Source organism: Chiloscyllium plagiosum, unplaced genomic scaffold (genome assembly GCF_037043375.1).
Source record: "Chiloscyllium plagiosum isolate Xiang-an unplaced genomic scaffold, Cpla_swu_hap1 HiC_scaffold_6, whole genome shotgun sequence".
NCBI classification, from domain to species: domain Eukaryota; kingdom Metazoa; phylum Chordata; class Chondrichthyes; order Orectolobiformes; family Hemiscylliidae; genus Chiloscyllium; species Chiloscyllium plagiosum.
The window spans coordinates 117733649-117755072 of record NW_028270144.1 but is presented as its reverse complement, the minus strand read 5'-3'; the positions used below and the strand labels follow the sequence as shown (position 1 = coordinate 117755072).

The window sequence follows — 21424 nt, the reverse complement described above, 5'->3', positions numbered from 1 at the left end:
TCGCCTGAGGCGGGAACTGAACTCGGGTCTCTGGCGCTGTGAGGCAGCAGTGCTAACCACTGTGCCGCCCACCGTGTGTTGCCAGTGTCTGTAGTGCTTTGGTTCAATAGCTGGAAAATGGGATTAGTTTAGTCCATCTTTATTGACTGGTGTGGGGGACAATGAGCTGAATGGTGACCTCCTGTGCTTTAAATGGGCACGAGTCTCGGCACTCAGGCAATGCATTCCGGGCCCTAACCAAATACCGCATGACGACATTTTTTCTCATGTTGTCACTGTTTTTTTTTGCTAATCAGTGTCTTCTGTTCTCCACCCTTCCACCAATAGGAACAGTTTCTTCCAATCTATTCAGTCCAAACTGCTCATGTGGACCTTCTCCAAGGAGAACAGCCACAGCTTCCCAGCTTAGCTATGTAACTGAAGTTTCTCATTGCCAGAGTCATTCTTGTTTCTCTTTTTTGCACCCAGAACACTATAAGCCCCCTCTAATGCCATCACATCCTGCAAAGTATGATGTCTGGAACCAGGAATATTGCAGCAGAAGCCAAACTGTTGCTTAATACAAGTTCTTCATAACTTCATTGCTTCTGTATTTTATGACCCTTTTTATAAAGCCCATCTGCTTTTTAAGCTGCTTTCGGTTTGACCTGATTCATACACTTATACACCCATCTTCTTTGTTCCTGCATCCCTATTAGAATTATATTCTTTGTCTCTTCCAGTTTTTCTGTCCAAAATTAATTACTTCATGTTCCTCTGCATTATATTTATCTGCCATTTGATGGCCAGTATCACCAACATATTTATGTCCTAGAAGATCTACACTATCTGCTCATAGTTCACCATGTTTCAAAGTACTGTGTATTTCACAAATTTTAAAACACTGACCGATAAGAAAACCCACTATAAACCGTCCTCCAGTGTGCTAAACAAACTCTCACCATAGCTGTTATCCTGTCAGTTTGGTAGCCATGTTGTCTTGAACATGTTCAGTGATTGAGTTTACGTAATCCTCTGGGGTGGATAATTGCATATAAGAGAGAGCTTGTGTATGAGAGAGGGTCTGTGTGAGTGTGTATGGGTCTGGGTGGGTGGGTGTGGGTATGTGTGGGTGTGTAGGAGCTTCTGTGTGTGTCTAGTGCAGTGGGGTCACCTGTAGTGTGACATCAACTCAAGGTCCCAGTTGACGCCATTCTCATGGGTACCGAACTTGGCTATCAGCCTCTGATAGTCATCCCTGTAATGACTGTTCATCACAGGGATCCATAGAGGGGTGACCAAAGAATGGGTCAACTTGGACCCCACTGGAGAGCTGCTGCCCTGGGCTTGACACGTATGCTCAAACCATCAGGAAATATATAAATTTGCCACTCATCAGCAGCACCCACAAGGTAGAGCAAAACATCATCCGATCACAATGCAACGCCATCCATGCTCTCAAAACCAATCACAACATTGTCATCAAACCAGCCGATAAAGGAGGCGTTATTGTCATTCAGAATAGAACAGATTACTGCAAGGAAGTGTACCGACAACTAAACAACCAAGAACACTACAGGCAACTACCAGCTGATACGACCAAAGAGCACACCCGTAAACTAAACGCATTGATCAGGACTTTGGATCCAGTCCTTCAGAGTTCCCTATGCACGCTCATCCCACATACTTCTCACATAGGCAACTTCTACTGCCTTTTGAAGATTCACAAAGCCAATACACCAGGACATCCCATCATATCAGACATTGCGACCCTGTGTCAGAACCTCTCTGGCTATGACGAGAGCATCTTGAAACCCATTGTACAGGGGACCCCCAGCTTCTGTCGCGACACTACATATTTCTTACAGAAACTCAGCACCCACGGACCAGTCGAACCAGGAACACTCCTCATCACAATGGATGTTTCCGCACTCTACACCAGCATCCCACACAATGATGACATCGCGGCAACAGCCTCAGTACTCAACAACAACAACTGCCAATCTCCAAACACCGTCCTACAACTCGTCCATTTTATCCTCGATCACAACATTTTCATCTTTGACAACCAGTTCTTCAGACACATGGAACAGCCATGAGGGCCAAATTTGCACCCCAATATGTCAACATTTTCATGCACAGATTCAAACAGGACCTACAACCAACACTATACCCCAGGTATGTTGACAACATTTTCTTCCTCTGGACCCATGGCTAGGAGTCAGTGAAACAACCATAGAGTGATATCAACGAGTTTCATCCCACCATCAGACCTACTATGGACTATTCTCTAGTATCTGTCTCATTCTTGGACACATGCATCTTCATCAAGGATCGGCACCTCACTTTACCGCAAACCCATGGATAACCTCACGATGCTGCACTTCTCCAGCTTCCACCCAAAACATATTAAAACAGCCATCCCCTATGGACAAGCACTGTGCATCACTGTTCCTCCTCCTCAGATGCTCAATTCATCGACCGCCACTTCTGATGTGCCACAACGAGAAACCGTAATGACCTCCTTAGGAGACAGATGTGAGCTACAACCGACAACCCTTTGTTGTCCAGTACTTCCCAGGAGCTGAAAAGCTGTGCAGCCTGCAACACATTAGCAATGATGATGAGCACCTCGCCAAGACCTTCTCCACTCCTCCACTTCTTGCCTTTAAACAACCACCAAACCTCAAACAGATTATAGTTCACAGCAAACTGCCGGCTTTCAGGATGACACCATATAACATTGTCACGGTAGATGCTGCAAGATGTGTCAGTGTCGCCACAGATACCACCATGACGTGTGGGGACACCTCCCACCATGTATGTGGCAGGTACTCCTATGACTTGGCAAACGTTGTCTATCTCATGTGCTGCAGGCAAGGATGCCCTGAGGCATGGTACATTGGTGAGACTGAACAGAGGCTACGGCAACGGATGAATGGACACCACAGAACAATCAACAGACAGGAGTGTTCTCTCCTAGTCAGAGAACATTTCAGCGGTCTGGGATACTTGACCTCGGGCCTTCGGGTTACCATGCTCTAGGGCGGACTTCGGGACAGGCAACAAAGCAAAGTGGCCGGGCAGAGGCTGATAGCTAGGTTCTGTACCTATGTGGATGGCTTCAACTGGGACTTCGGTTAATGTCACATGACAGGTGACCCCACTGCACAACGCACTGACAGACCCACACACTCACTCAGACCCCCTCTCATGCAACAAGCTCTCTCTCATATGCTCATACATACACTTGTGCACTCAATCACGCGCACTTTCACAAATGTATGCCCTTGTACACTCATACGCACATACTCTGACAGACGTTCATACCCCCCTGCACACACACACACGCATAGAAGTTTGTGGGGTGAATTTGTACTTGCAGAATTACATTTTATTTTGCTCAAAAACTGCATGAATCCGTGTAAGATTTTGTAAATCCCTTTTTTTAGATTAGAATCAGTTTGAACATCAGCCTCCCTCACACAGGGCACCTCACACCTTCAGTGCATTATCTGGGCCAACGTGGTACCTATTGTTAAAGTTCTCTTGAGAATGTAACTTTAAGAAAGTTCTGGGATTTAAATATGAAAGAACTGAAACCAACATGCCCATTCTAAAAGATGAGAGACTGAACATCAGTCCAGGTCTTTTTTAATATATAATTTCAGTTACATCACACTGTAAACTTTTGCTATAAATTCTTATACTCCACAACCACCTGATGAAGGAGCAGCGCTCCAAAAGCTAGTGCTTCCAAATAAACCTGTTGGACTATAATCTGGTTTTGTGTGATTTTTAACTTTGTATACCCCATTCCAACACTGGCTCTTCCGAGTCGTAAATAACTTCAATCCTACTTTAACTATTTATAAGTTGATGGAAGTCTCGATTCCCCTATATGTTAGCTGCTAGTCTCTTCAATTCTGTTTACTTCTCATTTGAAGTTTCTGCGCTAAGGCTGATTCTCAGTTGTATTCTCCACCTAACGTGTGTCACAGTTGTTACGACACTGCAGTGAGCCATTCTGTTAATTAAACCAAACACCCAGAAAAGCTCACCTCACCTTATAATCTGTTAAAATATGAGTGACAGAGAATTCCCAAATTTCACTATTTAAAGAAAATAATATTAATTTTTTTAACTCTAAAAATGAACATTAAACAACAACTCCTAAGTCCCTTTTCTCTTAACTGCTTATTACCTGCCTCCAACTCTATCACAATACGCTGTTCCAATAAGACACTTATTAAAATTACATCAACTTAATTTTAAAACCACACAGTGGCTGTTTTCTTCAGTGTCTGTTGTCCTCTGTCTGAAGATCTTCCTGGGTTGTTGTCTTTCTTTTTACTGTGAATATGTTTCATATGAAAAGGTATCTTTGATATAGAGTGTTTCCTAATGTCTTGGATATGTGTTGATGGCAGTTGCTCTGTCTCCAATTTTCAAAATGCCTGTCTTTTTATATTCCCAACATCGGATCATCTCATTGTTCAAACTCGATTAGGTTTTAGTATCTTGGGGCATAATTTAAGCTGGTTGAATTCGAATTGTTGTCAAAACAGCAACCAACTCAGGTAACCGTTTCACAGCCAAATGTTACATATATTCAATTTTCTAGTACACTTTGGGACTGCCATCTGCTCATATCACACAGGTGCTTGTAAGGTGTCAATTCCAAACAACGTTTTCTCTCTCTCTCTCGCTCTCTCTCTCAAAGTCCATGCCTTCAACTTCGTAACATAGTCCCATTTCTTCTGCTTCCAACTTGTTTTCCGCCTCTTTGATCATCAGGAAGCTGTGTATATGTTTGTCCTACCTTTCCTGCTCCTGCAAATGTTGGTAAAAAAAATATAAAAAGAAGCGTATTATCTAAATGGCAAAAGATTGCAGAGCTCTGAAATGCATCGAGATCTAAGTGTCTTAATTATGAATTGCAGAAGGTCAGAATAAATATTGGTACACCAAGTAATGTGGGAAGCTGATAGAATGTTATATTTCATTATGAGGGGAATTGAATGCAAGTGTGGGGAATTTATGCTTTACTTATACAGGTCATTGGTGAGACTGCATCTTAATCTGTAGCAGTGCTGATCGCTGTCCTTATGGAAGGCTGTTAACTGCATTGTAAGCAGTTCAATGAAGGTTTCTTAGACTAATACCTGGAATGAGTGAATTGTTTTATGAGGAAGGGCTAGCCCTATAGAAACTGGAATTTAGAAGAGTCAGAGGTAACTTAATTGAAACATATAAGATCCTGATGGTGCTTGTCTGGTTGGTTGTTGAAAGGATGTTTCCTGTAGTAGGAGAGTAGTATTAAGCATTGATAGTGAGTTAGCTTCTAAATAGAATGATATGTGGTGAAAATAAATACTCGCTAAAAAAGACCTTGGGTTAAGTAAGGATTTCAGCGTGTGTGCCAAAACAATATGATGCTGGTGTTCTTTTAATAATGTGTTTCCACTGGGCACTAAGTTGGCCACCAAAATTATGAAGTAAATGATTGTATCAGTTTATTTTAAAATGGAAAGTGGATGGAGGTGGGCATGCAGTGCCCCACCAGGACGCACCTATAAACTAGTGCTGGATGGAGAACCCATCATAGCTTTTCAAAAGTGAATCATATGAATAATTATAAAAGAAGAAAAAGTACGAAAGTATTTGCGAGTGGAATCACGGATGGTTCTTTTTGAAAGGCACAGCAGGATTTTTGGGTTCCTAAATGGTAAGAGGTTGGAAAGTATAGATATGCTAAGAGACCTTGTCAATAAATCACTGAAGGTGCAGCAAGCTATTAGGAAGGCTAATGAAATGTTAGCCTTAAGAACATAGAACAATACAGTACAGAACAGGCCCTTTGGCCCTCGATTTTGCGCCGACCTGTGAACTAATCTCAGCCCATCCCCCTACACTAACCTATCATCATCCATGTGCTTATCCAAGGATTGTTTAAATGGCCCTTATTGCAAGAGGATTCAACTGCAGGTGTAGTAAAGTTTTATTTCAATTGTAAGGAGCTTATTTAGATTGCACCTGGAGTACTGTGAGCAGTATTGACTTTGTTATCTCAGGAAAGACATTATTTCCATAGAAAGTGCAATAAAGATTCACGAGACTTACCCCCAGAGTCATAGGATTGTCCTATGGAGAGAATTTGGGAAAACTGGACCCATATTCTCTAGAGTTTTGAACAATGAAGGGATGGCATTGAAACTTACAAAATGCTTAGAGATAAATTGGATAAATGCAGTTAGGATATTTCCTCTGGTTGGGGATTCTAGGTTTTGAAATTAAGTTGATGTAATTTTAATAAGTGTCTTATTGGAGCAGCATTTTGTTGTAGAGTTGGAGGCAGGTAACATAATTTAAAAATAAGGGATAGTCAACTTCAGCGGGATTTAAATGGTCATTGGATAGGCATATGGATGAGAATGGAATAGTGTAGGTTAGATGGGCTTCAGATTAGTTCCACAGGTCGGCGCAACATCGAGGGCCAAAGCGCCTGTACTACGCAGAAATGTTCTATGAGAAATTATTCTCATCTAAGGGTTGTGAACCTTTTGGAATTTTATACCACAGAGGGCTATGGAAACTCAGTCTCTATGTATATATAAACCAGATATTGATACATTCCTGATTACAGTGGCATGCAGGGTTCTGAGGATGGTGTGGTAATACACATTGAAGTAATCAATCAACTATGACCACACTGAATAGATGGCGGTCTCAACAGTCTGAATGACCTATTCCTGTTCCTTGTTTCCAACAGCCTCCTTTTGTTATTTTACATTCCAAAATCAGAACTCCTTTTGCTGTTAACCCTTGTATGTATCAACAGTGATGTAATTGAGACATAATGTAAATGTGTTCCTGTGTATATGAGATGAAGCTTATCAGTTTGTAGGTTCTTCATCTAGATTGTCTCTCCAGTCTGGCAGTAGATATTTTAATCATCCAGGCATGTTATGATACACATCTGGAGTCTGGGGTACTTGGAACTCTTGAATTTTGGTGCCAAATCTACTGGTGAGGAATTCCACAATTCTCTTGTGTGAACCAGGGTATCTCTGACAGCAGCGTTTGGATTTCCATGTTGAGCTACACATTTATGGAAACAGTAACTGCTGTTTGATTTACCCCATAATAGCTTTAAGTGCTGTAAGCAAACACGTCCATTGTTACAGCAAAATATGTTCGTGTGTGTGTATCTGAGCAAGCAGTTTCACAGTTCCACTCACCAGAATCCAGTTGCTAGTTCAAGCTCAATATTGACTGTGTCAGTTGGATGTTGGGCTTCAAGCTGGATTAAAAACACATTTAAAATGTGTCAGTCTGATCCCTACTTGTAAGCTTTGTTTCATACCTGTTAGGATGATGGGGAGTCTGATGCTAATCCTGAATTCTTCCTCAAGGTGGTGCTTCATCAATTGCCAGAATTTAATTTGTAAAAATTCTTGCCAGAGATTGACAAAGCTGACTTTGTATCATCGAGTCATAGAGATGTACAGCATGGAAACAGACCCTTCGGTCCAACCCGTTATCGACTTAAAATACAGAGTGCAATTGATCAGGAAAAGCTGTTGCTCAATGCCCTGATCGCTGTTAGTAATCTCAGCTACTCCGAAGTGCAGTCTGCTTATCAAGGTAGTGCATTTAGATATCGTTCAACTCCATTAATTATTTTTGTAACCTGCGTGGTTCTTTGCACAGGAGGGTCGATGTTTCGGGCATAAGCCCTTTATCAGGAAATTCCTGATGAAGGGCTTATGCCCGAAACGTTGATTCTCCTGCTCCTTGGATGCTGCCTGACCTGCTATGCTTTTATAGCACCACACCGTTGACCCTCATTCCTGTATCATCCTAACCAAAAACAAACTGATAGCATTCACTGTTTATCCCACTTGTTATAACAGACCACAGTAAAAACAATCTTCTGTTAACACTGCGGTGGGTTTCTGCTCTCTGGCAAATACTGGATTGTTGTTTTGGAAGGACTTTCTGGCTTTATGATTTTTATTAAAAGAGTTCTTCCCAAAAATAAGCCATCCATATGCCACCATCTTAAAGTCCAAACTCTCAATGCTAATTGGGTATATATATGTAGATCACACACTTCTCATTACATTGAACTTGCTTCCACCCCCCTTGATTGACAATTATCCAATCATTGCCACTTGCTGCCAAAAACAAAATCTTCCTTACATTCCCCTTTAAATCTTTATTCTCCCCAAATACTTGTACTATTGGCCAATAGGGACAGTTTTTTTTTCTCTACTTTGTCTAAGCTTGTCAATCTAATATGCCCCTTACCAAATCTCCCATCAACCTCCTTCATTCCAAGGAGAACAGCTATAGCTTTTCCAACCTAACTTTATAGCTAAAATCCTTTATCCCTGAAGCATTTTGTTAAATGTACTCTGCACTTTCTGAAGGATGCTCTCAGCTTCCGAAAGTATGTTGATCAGAATTTGGCACAAAATTCGAGTTATGGTCGCACCAGAACTTTAATAAAGGTGCAGTGTCACCTCTTTGCTTTAGTATTCGTTCTCTCGAATTATGACGCCCATGTTTTTGCTATTACCCTCTCAAATTGAGTTGCCACCTTGAAATACCAATGCACATAAACATTTAAGTCCCTGTGATGCTCTTCAGATCCTTCAGAATTCTCCACTGAATCTACATGCCACTCCCTTCTGCAGTAATGCATCATTGTGTTAAATTCCATCTGTCAGTTGTGTAGACAACTGCCTGTATATGCCCTTACTGCTTCCCAGAGTTGCCATTAAGTTTATTTAATGTATTGTTAGCAACATGCACTGAAAAAACATTCTGGAATTGTTGAAAATGTCAGGTGTTGCTCTTAATTCATCACCACAAATTACTGCTGCCACTCTAAGTGCTCATGCCTTAAAATAGTTGGCAAATGCTCAAAGTAATTTCTCTGGGTATATTTTCAAAAGGGTTAAATCTTTGCTGTAATAAGTGGAAGTATTGGATAAGTTAAAGTCATCAAGTTTAAGTCTTGTGTGCATGTTGTGTAATCTGGCACAGGAATAAAGGCCATCACAACAAGAGGAAGCTAAAGAAATTTGGCAACAAAAGCAACTTATTGCCATGTTGAAAATCTGAATTAAAACCAAAATGTGGAAATTCCTATTCACTGATGCTATGTAGTATCCTATAGCACAAGAACAGGTCAAATAGCTGATGTTGCCTGTGCTGACACTTTAAAAGAATCAGATATCGTGGTTAGATTAAATGTTGAAGTTTGGTAATCAATCAATGAATGGCTATATCCTATATATGTTGGAAAAGTGCAGGCAGTTATGGAGGTCTACAGCACTGGAATAGGCCCTTCGGTCCATTGAGGATGCCCTGGTAAACAACAAGTAGCTGTTTATTCTAATCCCTTTTGATACATCTAAATACATGGTTTTGGTTAGATGATATGAAAAAAAAATTGCAGATCCCAAATGACTATTTTCTGATATACAGTCCTGCCTTGTGTGTGCCACTGACGACAATTTAATCTAATTTCTTACTGTACCTTCACTCCTCTGGAAGCACAGTTCTCTGCTCCCTGAAAGAGTCGCTTTCTCAAGTGCCTTATTATTAGAAATGTTTTGGAGGAAGGGAAGAAGAGTTATCTTGCTGATTTACAGATTTCTTTTATTCATGAAGTTGGTCTCATGACTTTATTTTGTCTGCCCAGCTCCAAGTTTGGTAAAGTAACTAAGGCAAAGAGTGGTGGACAGAGCTCACAGATTGTTTAAAAGCTGGAAGGAAAGATTGGCATTCATATGAACTTGATGCCATTCAAAACTTTTCTGAGTTTTACCTCACAAATTACCTTCTCCCCTGTGACTGTTGTGCTTATTTATTTTTATCTATTCATGGGATATGTGTGTGCCCGTGTTTAATGCATATCCCTAATTGTTTTGGAAAAGGTGTGGTTGAACAGCCTTCTCAAACTGTCGCATGCCCTGGGTTGAAAGGAAATCCACGGTGCTTGAATGGGGTTTCAGGATTTTGACTCAGCAACAATGGAGGAATGCTGATATAGTTCCAAGTCAGAATGTTATATGTCCTGGTGGGGAGTTTGCACATGCTGCTGTTCCCAAGCATCTGTTCCCTTTTCCTTCTAGGTTGTGGAGGTCACATATTTGGCAGATGTTGTTGGAGGAGCCTTGGTTGATTGCTGCAGTGCGTTTTATAGATGGTACACTGCTGCTTTGTTGGTGAAGGATGTGAGTATTGAATATCGTGAATAGGAGGCCAATCAGCAGATTGTTTTCTGGATGGGGTTGAGTTCCTTGTGTGTTTTTGAAACTAAAAGCATCCAGATAAGTGGAGAGTGTTCCATTATACTCCTGACTTGTAGATTATACACAGGCATAGGGAGATAGGAGGTGAATTATTTGTCACAAAATCCCCAGCCTTTTGACTGGTTTTGTTGCCGTAATATTTAGACACAGCTGGTCCAGTCAGTTTCTGGTTAGAGGTAACTGCAGGATACTGACAGTTGGGAACTCATTGATGGTAATTCCACTGAATGTCAAGAGATGATGGTTAGATTCTTGCGATTGGAGATGGTCATGCAGTGTACATGTTACTTGACACTTGTCAGCCCAAGTCTGGATATAGTCAAGGCCTTGCTGAAGGTACTTCAGGATTACTTCCTTACCTGAGGAGTGACAAATGGTGCTGAACATTATTAGTGATTGTTCATTTTGATCATTTCTTGCCTACTGTTCCTGTCTGCAAATGCAAAAGAACAAAAGAGAAGTACAGCACAGGAACAGGCCGTTTGGCCCTCCAAGCCTGTGCTGATCATCATGCCCTAACTAAAGTAAAAAGCAAACCTTCTGCCCTTGTTCGGTCTGTATCTCTCTCTTTCCCCACCTTTCATGTAATCATGCAGATGCTGCTGAAACATTGCCAACGTGCCTGCTTTCACCACCTCTTCTGGCAGTGTGTTCCAGGCTCTTATCACTCTGCGTGGAAAACTTCCCTTGCACATCTTCCTTAAACTTTCCCCCATGTACCTTGAACCTGTGCACCCTTGTAATTGAAACTTCAACCCTGGGAAAAAGCCTCTGACCATCCCTATCTATGTCTCTCATAATTTTGTAGACCTATATCAGGCCTCTTCTCAGCCACTGTCTTTCCAGTGAAAACAATCCTAGTCTTTTTAATCTTCCTCGTAGCGAGTGCCCTCGATACCAGGTGAACCTTCTCTGCAGCCTCTCCAAAGCTTCCACGTCCTTCTGGTCATGTGGCGACCAAAATTGCACATAACACGATGCTCCGTTTTCATTCTCTCATTCTACCAACATCTTCAGTGTTGCTGAGGAAACTAACTGAAACTCCCTTCCAACATTGTGGTTGTCTTTACACCCCAAGGATTGCATTCATTCAAGAAAACATCTCAATTCCACCTTCTCGAATAATAATGAATGAGTAATAAATGCTACGCCAGCGATACCCACATCCAGTAAATTTAAAAAGAAAATTCAGTATTATTGATAAAATTGATGATTTGTGGGGAGATTGGGAATAGAGGCAACAATTAGGTGATAATCTTCTCGATAAATTTGAAACAATTCCAAATATTAATTTTGCCAAAAAAAGTTTACAGCAATCAAACAATGCTAACTGCTTCTCCTCACAAAAATGCCAATAGTCTCATCAAGGAGTTGGCAATTGTCTCAGGACTGTGATAATAAACTGAGCAGGAAGAACTCATGGTTGATTATTGTGTTTGAATATAGTATTAATAATCTATATTTTAATTGTTTTGTCTGGCAAACATCAATCCATTTCCGTCTTGAATTTCCCAGCACTGTTTCTGTGCTTCCCAGGGAGACCAGTTTCATTATTTCCACCACCACCTGTGTATAGCTGTCCTCTCGACTGTCAGTCTTTTTGCATTAAATCCACAGAAATTTGATAAATGCGATTGATGTTCATAAAAAGAGAATTAGTATGATTTCTGGTATAGATTTGAAAATTTTTCGTGTAAGCTACCTTGAGGAAGTGCTATGTCAGTTGATGGTATTTTGCTGTTTACTTTGTGGCGATATCCGATAGCGTATCCCAAAGGATACATCTTGTTGTCGATGTCCAAGTTTTTTCAAAGCAAAATAAGTCAGCTTGTGAAATTTGGTACTGCTTGAACTGGTCATTTTTTTGAAAATAGAGTGCAATGTAAAACTGCTTCCTATACTACAGGGTAATCATTTTTAGGTACTTCACTTAGCCTAGTCCTGTCTCAGTGACAAAAGATTATTGGTATAAATCCCACCCTAAGATGTAACCTACATTAACCTTTATTGCAGCAGTGAAGGAGTGCTGTTTGAGCTGATGTCCGACAGATAAGAATATCTGTCGGAATGCCTATTGCCATACTAGTCTGAAAACGCCTGATCTCGTCTGAGCTAAGCAAACTCAGGCCTGGTTAGTACTTGGATAGCAGACTGCCTGGGAATACCAGGTGCAGTGGGCTTATGGGCCGCTCAGTGGTTAGCACTGCTGCCTCACGGCACCAGGGTCCCAGGTTCGATTCCAGCCTTGGGTGGCTGTGTGGAGTTTGCACATTCTTCCCGTGTGGGTTTCCTCTGGGTGCTCCGGTTTCCTCCCACAGTCCAAAGGCGTGCAGGTCAGGTGATTTGGCCACGTTAAGTTGCCCATAGTGTTCGGTGCATTAGTCAGAGGTGGGTTGCTCTTCGGAGAGTCGGTGTGAACTTGTTGGGCAGAAGGGCCTGTTTCCATACTGTAGGGAATCTAACCTAATCAAAGTCTAATCAATAAGAAATGTTTGGAGAGATATAGGCTAAACGCAGGCAGTGGGACTAGTTTAGACTGGTTGGATCAAGCGTCCGTTTCTGTTCTGTATGATATGAGACATTACATTTGGACTTCTATTTTGTTTGAGAAGGATGTGAAAAGACTCAAAGAAGAGCAGAGATATACCTTCAGACCTGTCCAAATATCTGTCCATAGCCATCACCTCATAGAGATTACATAGCTGTCATTCCCACCTGTAGCACCTTGCTATGCACAGAATATCACTACAAAACAGTGATTTTAAAATGATTAATACACTAAACCAAAAGTGCTTTGTTAATGCAAGGTCATTATTCTTAATTCTCCACACTCTTCCAACTTTTAATCTTGTGATGTCAGCCGATTGCGCTGACTTGAAATTTTGAAATGGAAAGCAGGGGTAAACAAAACATGACTCTGAATCCCAAATCTTTGGAGTCAATTTAGAGCTAAACATTTGCCTAATTGATCTAGTCATGAACTTGACTCTCTCACTTAACCTACTGTGCAGTAAGAGATCTATGAGCTGGTGCCTATGGGACCAAGAGTGGACTGGTTAATCAAATATTCTGGATAAGAAAGAGGTCCACATAATCAATGTAAAAACGCAACTTCAGTAATAGAAACATAATGCAGGGGTAGACACATCACTACTATTATTTATTTACAGGACTTAAATAATAATGTAGCTTTGCCTTAAAACTTACCAGCAAAGAGCCATTTTGCTTGCATCCTCAACTGACTATTGAGACATTATTATAGATCGCGGTATTTGAGGAAAAGATGATTCAAAATGGAATCAACTGTTGATATTTTGTGTGGCTTACTTGATTAAACAAGATGTGTATTTACATTGAAGTAAATAAATTAAAATCTATAATAATTGGACAGAATAATGCATTGAACATTACGGGCGGTATAGTGGTACAGTGGTTAGCACTACTGCCTCGTAGTGCCAGAGACCCGGGTCCAATTCCCGCCTCAGGCAACTGTCTGTGTGGAGTTTGCACATTCTTCTCGTGTCTGCGTGGGTTTCCTCCGGGTGCTCCGGTTTCCTCCCACAGTCCAAAAATGTGCAGGTTAGATGAACTGGCCATGCTAAATTGCCCGTAATGTTAGGTGAAGGGGTAAATGTAGGGGAATGGGTATGGGTGCATTGCTCTTCGGACGGTCGGTGTAGACTTGTTGGGCCGTAGGGCCTGTTTCCACACTGTAAGTAATCAAAATCTAAATCTATAATAATTGGACAGAATAATGCATTAAACATTGCTGTGTTTGAGACATGTAAGTTTTGCCAGTTTATTGAGAGTACCGGTTAATAAGGTGCAGGTTAACTGTAGTTTGCTGTATATTGATTTTATGAGTCATCAGTAGAGACATAGCCTCCTCTAATACATTGGTCATGACACCAACCTTGGCTACTACAGCTTTGGGTTCATGGTCACTCAATGGAAAATTAACAACTTGGATTTATAAAGCACCTTTTACTTAGTAAAATGAATCAAGATGCTTAATTAGCTAGCCTGTTTACTTTTTATGAGGTAAAGCTCTTTCAAGAAGTACCTAAATTGTGGATCTGATCGTGTTTTGGTTAGTGTGAAGGGCAAGGCTGGTAGGTGTAGGGAATGTTGCATGACTAGAAAAATTGAGGCTCTATTCAGGAAAAGGAGGCATATGTCAAACATAGTGGATCGAGTGAATCCTTCGAGAAGTATGAAAGCAGTGGGAGTATATTTAAGAGGGAAATCAGGAGAACAAAAGGGGACATGAGACAGCTTTGGCAAATAGAGTTAAGGAGAATCCAAAGAGATTCTACAAATACATTAAGGGCAAAAGAGTAACTGGGGAGAGAATAGGGTGCCTTAAAGATCAATGGGGCCGTCTATGTGTGGAGCCACAGGAGACTGGTGAGATATTAAAATATTTCACGTAGTATTTTCTGTGGAGAAGGACATGGAAGCTAGGGAACTAGGGGAGATAAATAGTGATGTCTTGAAAAGGCAGGAAGTATGGACGTCTTAAAACACATAAAGGTAGATAAATCCCTAGAAGTTGATCAGGTGTATCCCAGAACTTTGCGGGAAATTTGGGAAGAGATTGCTGAGCCCCTTGCTGAGATGTTTATGTCATTGACAGGCATGGATGATATGTCGTAAGACTGGAGGATGGCTAATGTCATGCATTATTTAAGAAAGGTGGTAAGGAAAAGCCAGGGAATTATGGAGTGGTGAGCCTGATATCAGTGGTGGGCAAAATGATGGAAGGGATTCTGAGGGACAAGATTTACATTTTGGGAAGACAATGACTAATTAGTCAACATGGATTTGTGTGTGGGAAATTGTGCCTCACTAACTTGATTGAGACTTTTGAAGAGATGACAAAGAAGATTGATGAAGGCAGAGTGGTTGACTATTTGGACTTCAGCAAGGTGTTTGACAAGATAGGCTGGTTAGCAAGGCTAGCCAGTTGGATACAAATTTGGCTTGAAGATAGGAGACAGAGGAGGTGGAAGAGGGTTGTTTTTTGGACTGGAGGTCTGTGACCAAGGATTGGTGCTGGATCCAATGCTTTTCTTCATTTATATAAATGATTTGGATGTGAATATAGAGGTATGGTTAGTGGGTTGCAGACGACACCAAAATTGGTGGTGTAGTGGAAAGTGAAGAAGGTATTTCAGAGTACAATGGGACGATGGGCTGATGGGCCGAGGAGTCACAGACTCTCTAATTTGCATGTGATTGTAGTGTAACTATTGGTTTTATTATAGTGGTAGGACCTCTGGAATATTCTATCAAAGAATAACAGAAACATTACACAAGAGACCTTGACCTTTCACCCAACCATTAGGTCATATAGTGAATAATATGCAAATAGAATCCATAGAGAGGTTTTTACATGTTTGCATGAGACCACGTTGTGAAATATATGTACTTCTGTTACAATGTAGAGTTTTTGAATTAATTTGTTGTGTTAAGCCAAGAGTGTTTTGGACTAAAGGGAGAATCAAAATACTCTGCAGATCAGACAGCCAGCACTGGTACAGCGAGTTAGGATGATTCAGAGTTAACGTTTTGGGTAGATGACCTTCATCCATCATCCCCAGTATTTTAATTTGTATTGAGGCTTTGAGAAAAGAGAGAGGATATGGGGTTAGTGTGGAGCATTAGCAGTGATTTTATTGAACTAAATGTAATTGAAAGTTAATCTGTAGAAGAATGTACTTCCTTTCGTTTCTTTTTCAGGCATTGGATGGAAATTTCCTCTCCTGAGACATGTTTGATGTAGGTGGCAGGAGGCAAAGAGAATTGGGAGATACCCACCACCTTCCCTCCACTCCAGGAATTAAGTTCTCATCACCAGTTGAGAAGTGGTCAATTAACAAAAGTTTGCAGCACTGTCCTGTTTAAATCTGTTCCTGCGGGAGTGGTGGGCGAGGCAGGGGTACGAGCCTGTCTGTTGGATTGGAGGACAGGGCCTCAATGCACTCAATCCAGGCGTACCTGGAGGCATGGATGGAGGGCAGAAGAGTGCCCAAATAAAGCCACGTCCCTGTGTAGGACTGGGAGGAAGGTAACTGAGAGTGATAGGTGGATGGAGGTAGGGTTAAAGATGATAGATTGGAGAGGAGGATGGATCAGGTAGGTGGGAAGGAAGATGAGCAGGTAGGAAAGGTCATGAGGGCGGTGCTGAGCTGGAAGATTGGAAATGTGATAAGGTGGGGGGAGGGGAAATGAGGAAACTGATGAAATACACATTGATGCCATGGGGTTGGAGGGTCCCGAGGCAGAAGGTGAGGCGTACTTGCTCCAGGCGTCGGGTGGTTAGGGAGTGGCGATGGAGGAGACCCAGGACCTGCATGTCAGGTCATGGAGCCTGCCACATCCATCAAAGTTTCACCTGCACTTCCACAGGTCATTTACTGTACGTTGCTCTCAATGCGGTCTCCTCTACGTTGGAGAGACAGGATGCCTACTCGCAGAGCGCTTCAGAGAACATCTCCGGACACCCGCACCAATCAACCCCAGCACCCCGTGGCCGAACTCTTCAATTCCCTCTCCCATTCCGCCAAGGATATGCAGGTCCTGGGCCGCTTCCATCGCCACTCCCTCACCAGCCAACGCCTGGAGGAAGAATGCCTCAACTTCCTCCTTGGGACCCTTCAACCCCATGACATCAGCGTGGATTTCACCAGCTTTCTCATTTCCCCTCCCCACACCTTACCCCAGTTCCAACCTTCTAGTTCAGCACCATCCTCATGACCCATCCCATCTGTCCAGCTTCCTTCCCCCAATCCTTCCACCCTCCCATCCGACCTATCACCATTACCCTCACCTCCATCCACCTATCACACCCTCAGTTACCTTTTTGCACAGTCCCACCTCCCTCCCATTTATCTCTCCATCCCCGAAGCTCCCAACCCATTCCTGATGAAGGGCTTTTGTCTGAAATGTCAATTTTCCTGCTCCTCAGATGCTGCCTAACCTGTGCTTTTCCTGCAACATCCTCTTGACTCTAATCTCCAGCATCTGCAGTGCTCACTGTCGCCTGAATGTTCAGAGTCTCTTGATTCTGTTCTCTTTCCAAGTGAGGAATTACCTGATTGATAATGTGCAGCACAGGCAGCACATTTTGAGATGTGCAGGGAGCCTTTGGTGTGCCCTGCTATATTGTGCTGCCACCATTTCAAGAAATGAGCAATGAAATGTGAGAATTTAAATTTTCTATTTCAGTGATGAACAACAGTTGCTTCTTCACTGCAATTTGAAGAAGCTAACTAGATATCTGTAAACAAAGCAACAGAGGTAGTGGGAATATTGCAGGCATTGCGCGGCTTGTGTTTTCATGGGAGCTGTAGATTTCAGATTTGATGAAACAGGGTAACAAAATGGTGAAAGGATTATCAAGTCGAATAGTGGGAGGAGAGGTCTGTCAAAGGGCATTGTTTATAGTCTGTTTTTGTGCTGTACTTGCATGTAAAATATGCAATTCTGTAATATCATCTGTGGCAGAGCCTTGGTAGGCCAGTAGCCTTTTCAGACCTGTTCACTGTCCTATGGCACCATGAAATCAAATGCAAATCTCTGCTGAAAAGCAGCATAGTCAGAGTCTTGAATTTTGATGCTGGATTTCAACGTTACAAAACTGGCTCCAACAAACTTGTAGAAAAGCTTCAGTGTGGTGAAGAGTCTGTCTAAGACTATTCTTAGTGATTAAAAATGAATTGTTTCTGTAGTGAATGTGTTTTTGCATTTTATCTTGCTCAATTTTACTCTAATGGTCCACTGACTGTGACAACCACTTTGTCAGGAGGAGTTCAGTTAATGTAAAGATCAATGTTTGAAAGTTTATTTGCACTGCATGTTGCTTAAGCCACGAGTCATGGCTCAGCAGTAGATTTTCTGCTGATAGATTTTGTATTTTGAACTGTATAACACTAGGGTGAAACACTACTGGTTGCACTACTGGCTCAATTGATCAAATTGAACAAATCTGAACTGAATTAAGAATATTTTACACAACGTATTGGGTTTAGTAACTTTATTTCTGTATTTTACCTAGTTGTGTGGATTGGATCACTCAGTTCACTGGATGGCTGCTTTGCAGCACAGAATGATACAAGCAGCATGGGTTCAATTCCTGCAGCAGCTGAGGTTACAGTGAAGGACTCTTCTCTTCAACCTCTCCCCTCGGCATGAGGCATAATTACCTCAGATTAAGCTGCTATCAGTCATCTCACTCTTATGAGAGAGCAATCCTATGGTGCACTATGACTTTGGTGACTTCCCCTTGACTTGTATGACTATTTACAGTCATTGAGTTGTACAGGATGGAAAGAGACCCTTCGGTCCAACTCGTCCATGCCAGATATTCTAAATTAATCTAGTCCCATTTGCCACCATTTGACCCATATTACTCTCAACTCTTTCCATTCATATACCCATTCAGATACCTTTAAATGTAGTACCTTTAACAGCCTTCACCACTTCGTCTGGCAGTTCATTTCCTACATGCACAAGTCTCAGCATGAAAACGTTACCCCCTAGGTCCCTTTAAGTCTTTTCCTTCTCACATTAAACCTATGCCCTCTAGAATTGGACTCCTCTATTCTGGGGCAAAGACCTTGCCTATTTACCATATCCATACCCATATATAATTTCAGTTACATCATGCTGTAAACTTTTGCTACAAATTCTGTGTCTTACAATCTTATACTCTGCAACCATCTGATGAAGGAGCAGCGCTCTGAAAGCTAGTGCTTCCAGTTAAACCTGCTGGAGAATAACCTGGTGTTGTGTGATTTATAACTTTGTACTCCCCAGTTCAACACTGGCACCTCCAAATCATGCCCCTCATGATTTTATACATCTGTATAAGGTCACCCCTCAGCTTCCGATGCTCCAGGGAAAACGGCTGCAGCCTATTCGGCCTCTCCCTATAGTTCAAACCCTCAAACCCTGGCAGCATCCTTGTAAATCTTTTCTGAACCCTTTAATGTTACTTGTCTTACTTGCCCATAATGTCCTACCATCTAGCCTCATGCTTTTGCTTTAAGTGTTTTTATTCTGAATTGCTATGTCCACATATATAATTGAAATCTCCTGTCGACATTTGTTATGCTTTCGCCCTTCCACTAATATTGTTCTCTCTCAGTTGTATACTTTCTTGTCTTCCTGTTCTCCAAGCATTTCTTCTCTGCCCCTTAGACCTTTTGAAGCTTTTCCATTTAGCTCCAGTCAATCAAAACATTATTTAACTAAGGGTAAAAGTTAAAGGCACCACAAACCTAGCAGACCATAGGGCTGCCCTCTCATTAGAAACAGACCTGAGGGTCACCACACCTTAGGCGAGGGGAAGGGTTGCGAAATACAGTCCTTCATTGTAACCACAGCTGTTGCATAACAAACCAGCTATCTAGCCAACTGAATTACCGAAGACCGAATGAATTACTACTTTGAAAAAAAAATGGGATTGACTTACTTCCTTATATCATGGTCACATTATACTTTGACAGCTAATCATACTTTAGCTGAACATGGCTCTTGGCTTTGACTCCTTTTGTGGATCACCATGGGAATTTGAATAGTATTAAGTAGAATTTAGTACATAATGTCCACTGGTATCACAGTGATTAATGTGGCTATGCGAAATTGTTATTTTAACTGAGTTGTTTATTTTAAGCTGATTAATGACTGTTAAAGTAGTTTGCAAAGATTAAATTTATATGTTATCAAACATTCTGTTCCTCTAGTAATGGCAAGGAATATATTGTGATATATTGCAATGCATACTTTTGCATGGCTTCTTTTAACAAGGAAATTTTTATGAATGAGACTATAATGAACTACACGATGAAAAATCGACAAAATACCTTTTTAAATATAACTCCCAATGATCCCTTTCAGAAAGAACTTTGCAGTGCAGAACAATCTTAGAGTTGAGTATTTGTCCTTCCTTTTAATAATTTGCGCAGACCAATGACAATAAGCCAATTTTCTGTGTTATTCAAGGGTCACCAAAGTAATAATCTACAACTAATCTGATGTTAAATGGTGTGTGGACTGTTAAAATTGAAATGAAAAATTACATTTCAGGTCCATCAATTTGCTCAGTGCATTAAACAGGAAAATAAAGATATACTGAATGGATTGGAAAGCCAGAAAGTCATAACTCTGTTTAATGTGAAAGTCTGAAAGAAAGTCTCATAAAGGAGAAATTCTTAGCATCAGGGTTGCGTTTTAATGATAACTATGAATTACCAGTGGGCATTACTTTTTAACTTTCTTGTTCTCTTCCACGGGCAGATATGAAAAGTAATCTCAAACTTTGTGTCATTTATATAAATGATTTGGATGCGAGCATAAGAGATATAGTTACTAAGTTTGCAGATGATACCAAAATTGGAGGTGTAGTGGATAGTGAAGATGGTTACCTCAGATTACAACAGGATCTTGATCAATGAGCTGAGAAGTAGCAGATGGAGTTTAATTCGGATAAATGTGAGGAAAACAAATTTTAGCAGGGCTTATACACTTAATGGTAAAGTCCTAGGGAGTGTTGCTGAACAAAGAGACCTTGGAGTGCAGATTCATAGCTCCTTGAAAATGGAGTCGCAGATAGATAGGATAGTGGAGAAGGCGTTTGGTATGCTTTCCTTTATTGGTCAGAGTATTGAGTACAGGAGATGGGAGGTCATGTTGCGGCTGTACAGGACATTGGTTAGGCTACTGTTGGAATATTGCATGCAATTCTGGTCTCCTTCCTATCGGAAAGATGTTGTGAAACTGGAAAGGGTTCAGAAAAGATTTACAAGGATGTTGCCAGGGTTGGAGGATTTGAGCTATAGGGAAAGGCTGAACAGGCTGGGGCTGTTTTCCCTGGAGTGTCGGAGATTGAGGGGTGACCTTATAGAGGTTTACAAAATTGAGGGACATGGACAGGATAAATAGACAAAGTCTTTTCCCTGGGGTGGGCTGTCCAGAACTAGAGGGCATAGGTTTAGGGTGAGAAGGGACAGATATAAAAGGGATCTAAGGGACAACCTTTTTACGCAGAGGGTGGTGCGTGTATGGAATGAGCTGCCAGAGGAAGTGGTGGAGGCTGGTACAATTACAACATT

The 21424-nt window shown here is 41.4% G+C and overlaps 2 protein-coding genes across 8 annotated transcripts in view; both read left to right on the top strand.

Moving 5' to 3' along the window:
* dhrsx (dehydrogenase/reductase (SDR family) X-linked) overlaps positions 1-21424 on the top strand; it is a 293611-nt gene that overhangs the window by 3841 nt on the left and 268346 nt on the right. The window contains exon 2 of one of the 3 annotated variants that reach the window (XM_043692380.2): positions 10128-10229. The exons of the other annotated variants lie outside the window; for them this stretch is intronic. Within the exon in view, the coding sequence (XP_043548315.2) occupies positions 10199-10229 (31 nt within the window). The 5' untranslated portion in view covers positions 10128-10198. The remainder of the gene's footprint in view (positions 1-10127; positions 10230-21424) is intronic. 3 annotated transcript variants of the gene reach the window in all.
* LOC122550920 (E3 SUMO-protein ligase ZBED1-like) overlaps positions 1-21424 on the top strand; it is an 82048-nt gene that overhangs the window by 51141 nt on the left and 9483 nt on the right. Inside the window, exon 1 of one of the 5 annotated variants that reach the window (XM_043692373.2) lies at positions 10141-10229. The exons of the other annotated variants lie outside the window; for them this stretch is intronic. The gene's annotated coding sequence lies outside the window, so the exon portion shown is untranslated. Of the gene's footprint in view, positions 1-10140; positions 10230-21424 lie in introns of those variants that run through there. 5 annotated transcript variants of the gene reach the window in all.